The 6,836-nt window shown below is 31.9% G+C and overlaps 1 protein-coding gene across 1 annotated transcript; it reads left to right on the plus strand.

Annotated features, from left to right (window-relative positions):
- The first annotated feature begins 4,896 nt into the window (after positions 1-4,896).
- LOC142162324 (uncharacterized) lies at positions 4,897-6,274 on the plus strand. Its single transcript, XM_075218666.1, has 2 exons — positions 4,897-5,648; positions 5,749-6,274. Exons 1-2 carry the CDS (start codon positions 4,897-4,899, stop codon positions 6,272-6,274), a joined length of 1,278 nt encoding a protein of 425 aa, XP_075074767.1.
- Positions 6,275-6,836: the final 562 nt, after the last annotated feature.

Consider the following 6,836-nt stretch of genomic DNA (forward strand, 5'->3'; position numbering starts at 1 on the left):
GGAAATCATGTGTACACAGAATGCAGATTTACCGAGGAGATTGTCTCTTTTTTCTTAAAATCCTGTTTTAAACTTTGTTTTTTTTAAAAAAAATGTTGTCAAGGGAAATAACATTTTTGTCAAATAAAATTATTGAATCCGCCTATTACGTGGAGATTGCATCGTAGTTAGATTAGGGAATTTTCACGTGTCAAAGAAGCGAGTTTTAATTCCTTCATTCATCTATCAAATATCTAAATTCCCGATTGGCCATAAAATTTGGGAGTTTTTTTTTTTTAAAGATCTGTTTCTTTGTAGATTTTAACTATTTTAGCAGAGTTTGAAAACAAAATTTTCAAATCCCAAAAACAGCTCTAAAGTAATTTTGAAATTTTCTATTTACAGAACTTTAAATTCGTTTTAAGTAAAATGCATATCCAAACATAATTTTTACTTTCAGAAATTATTTTTTACCTCATCTTCAAAAACTCATTTTTTCAAATTTCAACTAATGTAATTTTACAATTTTTGTGTCAGCGAATTAGAGGATGATAATATGACACCATTAACGTGCAACAATAATGAGAATGACAACATATGAAAACTCGAAATATCTCTATCAAAGATATCTTCTTCACACAACCACCTTAGTCCCACTAGGGGAAGAATTTAATGGTATAAAATTGTTATTCATAATCTTTTGTTTTTTCTGATTTTCTTTTTTCATATTGGTGGTTTTAGAATTGACAAATGATAAGACTCTACGTCATAGTGATTACTATGCTAATATCTTATTATTTGCTAAGGGTTAATTAGATCAGCTTAGAAGGAAAAAAAAATCTTCTGAAAACTATCCCAAACAGGACTTAAAGGAAAGTGTTAGTAAAAATTAAATAAATTATAAATTTACGTCCGTGGACATATATATAATAAGGTTCATTTCATTCTTAATTAGTTCTCAAATTAGAGTCGTGAAAATGAAAGACTTTCAGTATGAAACATTTTATACTTTTAGTGAATTTTTCAATCGCAAATTTAATTTAGTGAAATCAATAGACTTCGAATATTAGATACTAAGAGCCCGTTTGGCCATGAATTTTTTTTTTTCACTTTTTTTCAAAAAATATTTTTTACATTTTTTCGAAATTAGTATTTGGTCATAAATTTTTAATTTCACTTGAACATGAATTTTTTAAAAATTTGAAAAACTGCAAAAAGGTGTCTTTTAAAATTTTTACTCACAAAAATTCAAAACAATCTAAAATTATATTTATATCCAAACACAACTCTAATTTTCAAGTATTATTTTCACTTTTTTCGAAATTTTACAATTCTTAAAATAAAAAAACACTATGTACATATCTATATTTAGAAAATGGAAGGAGCACATAATAAATTTGTAAAAATGCAGAATTCACATGTCATATGCTTATTCAATTATGTTGTCGTATCCAGAAATGGGATAGTCCTAAATTATTATTTATTGTGGGTTTGGACGTCAGCTGTCCTCTTTTTTCATTAATAAAAGGGTATTTGGCAATAACATAATCTTTGGGGGCAAAGGGTATAAAATACTTCAGTGCGTAAAATGTTTAGCAAATCAATCAAAAGCAATAATAGAACGTGAATGATTAGCTGGTGCAAGTCGTGGATTAGTTGAATCATCAACTAAACGTAAGTCATATTATTTCCTTTAGTTGAACCATTAACAATTTTTAATCATATAATTTTCTTTATTTGAATCATTAACTATTTTAAATCATGTAAACTTGTTTTATATTGAAAAGTAAGTTTTTATTCTTATTTTGTTAATTTAATGTTACAGCCACGACAAATTAAATTATTAAGTACGGTTGGTACTATCACAGTAGGGGTCCTCTCATGATCAAGGCGTGCAAAAGTGGAAAATATACTCCTTAGAAAGAGACCAAAGCATGAATTGAGGAATCATTATAAAAGAAGGTACCCTGGAAAGAGGTTCCCAACATAATAAGATCCCTAAGAAGCTTCAAAGAAAATTCCTCACATAAGATGCCAATAATTCTCAATGTATTAAAAAACAAAAAGGAAATTGCATTAAGCTAGTATGGATCTTGTTGAGCCATTTGAAGCAAAGGTGGATCCACTAATGGATCCCTAACAACGACTTATGCTATAATAATTGAATTTTCAATCAAATATATATAAATATTTAGTGAATTTCTTTATACATATACAAAATTTGAAAACAATTAGTATTGACTTTACGTTAGAGCCGTTAATATGGGCTTGGCCAGCTGAGCCGGTGCAACCCAGTCCGTGATTCAATAGGGTTGGGCTAAGATATTTGGAGCCCATTCAAAAAATAAGGCTTTTAAGTCCGGCCCAGTAAGCCCGTGGCCTATGAGGCTTGACCGATGCTAGGCTGAGCCTACTGTGGGCTTAATTACGTATTTAATTAAAAACTCTAGACTAACTAACTAATATATATATATATATATATATATATATATATATATATATATATATATATATATGAAAAATAAGAAAAAATAGTGGATCGGCCGATGGGAGCCCGTGACCCATGTAGGACTGGGCTAGGCTGATCATTTTAAGGCCCATTAAAGCAATGGACTGGCTCAGCTCAACTTGGGGGGATTTGCAGTCGTACACTATTTTTATGCCACCTTTTAACCTATGCCCTGTTTTAAAAAACTATTGATTTCCTAACCAACTAACAAAAAATCAGTAATAATATGACAATTATACCCCTTCCAAAACATATAAGAGTCTGTCTCTCCTCCGTATTCCAGATTCAAATTCCAGATCTCCTCCGTATCTCCTCCATCAGTCCGTCTCTCCTGAGAACGCGTCTCGCATTCAAATTCAAATTCAAATTCAAATACATTGTAAGTATTCAAATTCATCTCCAGAATTCAAAATAATTTTTGAATTATATGTTTTCTGATTGATTGATTGAAGTTGTTTGACAAACTTCACTGATATGCTGAATTTGCAATTCTAAATCTATTTGACGATGAATTCTAACATTCTAAGCTGAAGTTATTTAGTTAACGAGCTGGCAAATGACACAACGAAGAAGAAATTATACTAAATTTTATATGTTTTCTGATTGATTGATTGAAGTTGTTTGACAAACTTCATATGCTGAATTTGCAATTCTAAATCTATTTGACGATGAATTCTAACATTCTAAGCTGAAGTTATTTAGTTAACGAGCTGGCAAATGACACAACGAAGAAGAAATTATACTAAATTTTATATGTTTTCTGATTGATTGATTGAAGTTGTTTGACAAACTTCATATGCTGAATTTGCAATTCTAAATCTATTTGACGATGAATTCTAACATTCTAAGCTGAAGTTATTTAGTTAACGAGCTGGCAAATGACACAATGAAGAAGAAATTATATTAAATTTTATATGATTGTTTTGTTGCTGAAGTTTTTTTGTCAATAATTAAAAGCTGAAGTTTTCCTCGTACACTAGGTAAAAAACTATAAAACATAAGTTAAAATTTCATATTGCACCAAAAAAACTTCGGCCTAGGTACTGAATTTTTTTAGTTATTACTTAAAAACTTAAGCAGGAGGGCTGAAGTTTTCCTCCTACACTGGCTAAATTAAAAAAATCATATTATACCAAAAAAACTTCGGCCTAGGTGATGAAGTTTTTAGTTATTACTTAAAAACTTAAGCATGAGGGCTGAAGTTTTCCTCTCACATTGGCTAAATTTAAAAATCATATTGCACCAAAAAAACTTCGGCCTAGGTGCTGAAGTATTTTAGTTATTACTTAAAAACTTAAGCAGGAGGGCTGAAGTTTTCCTCCTACACTGGTCAAATTAAAAAATCATATTGCACCAAAAAAACTTTGGCCTAGGTGCTGGAGTATTTTAGTTATTACTTAAAAACTTAAGCAGGAGGGCTGAAGTTTTCCTCCTACACTAGCCAAATTAAAAAATCATATTGCACCAAAAAAACTTTGGCCTAGGTGCTGAAGTTTTATAGTTATTACTTAAAAACTTAAGCAGGAGGGCTAAAGTTTTCCTCCTACACTGGCTAAATTAAAAAATCATATTGCACCAAAAAAACTTCGGCCTAGGTGCTGAAGTTTTTTTCCCATGCATTGATGAATCACCATCATAAAAAAACTTCAGCTAATATGCTGAAGTTATTAAGCTTATCTCTAAAAACTTTAGCACTTATAAGTTGAAGTTTTCTTTGCAGGATTCATTAATTATGTCATACATCTTTTTCCAAAAAAAACTTCAGCAGTAGATACCTAAGTGATTTAATTTATTTGTAAAAACTTCAGCACAAACAACCTAAAAATTCTTCTGTTCACTTTCCTAATACTTGCCACTAAACATGAATCTGCAGGATGAGTTCGATTTGCATTGTTATACCTTTCAATGGGAGTTGGACTCCTGATTTTAAATACTTGGATCATGATACAAAACTTGTTCTACTTAATAAGGACATATCATTCAATACTTTCCTGAAAAAAATTAGTGAAGTTGCAAATATTGATTCAACCAGATATGCATTAAAAGTATGGTTTGATATCAAACTAAATACAAGCAAAGGAATGCTTGTAACTTCAGATGAAGAACTCAGTACGTGTATACATTTGCTTACAACTGATTCAGCCTACAAGAATTGCCATTTCGTCATCGAAGAAATACAACCTTCAGAATCAGCAACATTCAACCAATCTCTTGCTTATGCGATAGATTCAGAACCTTTTGCTGACTATCAACATGAAGTACGAGTGCCAATAATGGAAGTAGACAACGGGCAACAACCTTCTAACATTACAGCTGCTTCAGAATACATAGTGCTGCAACAATTACTCCCTACTCCAATAAATTGATACCAGTTTGTCGATGACCAAGAAGAAGAAGGACATCTAATAATGCAAATTGACAACCAACACACAATCCAACAAAGCTTTTTTTCACCTTCTGCAATGATAAACAACAATGAAGATGAAGTAAACATGGAGCTTTTACCGATAACATCACATAGAATTGAAGAAATTGATGAAAGTTCTTGTGCTTATCAGAAATCAAGAAAAAGAGTGAGGAGAAAGGTGAAAGAATCTCCACCATGTAAAATACTTAGGCACGATGCGTTGCCTGAGGAAGTAAGAGTTAGATCAATCTTTGAGAACAAACAAAACATGACTAAATTTTTCTGCAGCTTGGAGATAAATCAAAAAGTTGAATTCACTGTAGTTAGATCATGTTCCAAGAGATACGAGCTGAAATACATCGTGGACAAATGTGGTTGGAATGTACGTGCTACCAGAATAAAAAATTCCACACTGTTCAGGGTGATAAAATATCATAACATCCATGAATGCTCCGTTGATGCAAGAAAATCAGATCAGAAGCATGCTACATCAAATTTTATAAGTGAACAAATTATAGAATATGTTCGAGATAAAAAGATAGAGGTTACACCAGCGTTTGTAGAAAATGAAATGAAAAAGAAATTTGGAATTGACATTGGTTACCACAAGGCATGGCGTGTTATTCAAAAAGCTGTTGCTTGCATAAGGGGAACACCTGAAGAGAACTACCAGATTCTTCCTTCATACCTACACATGATGGTGGCCAAAAACCCAGGAACATACACAAGCATAAAAAGAGATGTGCAGAATAGGTAATCAAAACAATACTAACCATCAGCCTGAAGTTTCAAATGTTACTATTTGAAAAACTTCACACCTTATGATTTATTTTTTTTGTGTTTCAATGTATAGATTTGCTTACTTGTTCTTCGCTCCTGCGGCATCAGTAGCTGGTTGGTCCTACTGTAGACCCGTTATTGCAGTAGATGCAATGTTTTTGAAGTCAAAATATCGTGGTGTTCTATTTGTTGTTGTATCAAAGGATGCAAACAATCAAATCTTTCCTCTATGTTTTGGTGTAGCAGATTCAGAAAACAATGAGGCATACATTTGGTTCTTCGGGGAAATGAGAAAAAAAATTCAAGTCCGTCGTGAACTGGTTTTCTTGTCAGATAGAAACCAATCGATCGCAAATGGTATTAGAAAAGTTTTTCCTGAAGCTCACCATGGTATCTGCCTCTATCACTTTGAGAAAAATTTAAAGCAAATACATGCAAAAGCCATGGTAATAAATCTTTTTCAAAGTGCTGCAAGGTCATACAAACGTGAAGATTTTAATCAGTTAATGTCCCAACTCAAAAGTATTGACAAGAAAACATACAATTACATAATGGAAGAGCCTCCCGAGAGATGGGCTCGATCGTGGTTCCCACGGTGACGTTATGATATGCTAACAACAAACGTGGTAGAATCAATGAATTCCGTTTACTAAAAGGGAGAGAAATGCCTATTTTAAGAATGTTAGATTTCATCCAAGAAAAGCTAGGAGAGTGGTTTTATGAACGGAGAAAAAAGGCAAATGAAACTTTTCACAGAGTATCAATATGTGCAGAAGAAGAGATGGCTAAGAAGATGGACTTGGCTTGCAAAATGTTTGTGAGTATATTTATTAACTTCAGCTTTTTATATCTGTTGCAGTGATTTACTGCTTACATTTAAAAAAAATTATACTTTTTCTTTTTGAAGCAAAAATACACTAATATAATTTGTCTTAATTTTTTATTCCTTGTTAGGTGTTCAACCTTGACTCAATGTTGTTTAAAATAAATAGTGAAAGAATTGAATTCATTGTGGACTTAAAGAAGAGAACTTGTGACTGCCTGGAATTCTAACTTGATGAATTGCCCTGTCCACATGCAATTGCTGCTATTAATAAGAGATATTTGCAGAAATCTGATTACTGCTCAAATTGGTATTCAAGGGAAACATGGTTGAAAACA

The sequence above is a fragment of the Nicotiana tabacum genome, chromosome 7, assembly GCF_000715075.1.
Source record: "Nicotiana tabacum cultivar K326 chromosome 7, ASM71507v2, whole genome shotgun sequence".
Lineage (NCBI taxonomy): Eukaryota > Viridiplantae > Streptophyta > Magnoliopsida > Solanales > Solanaceae > Nicotiana > Nicotiana tabacum.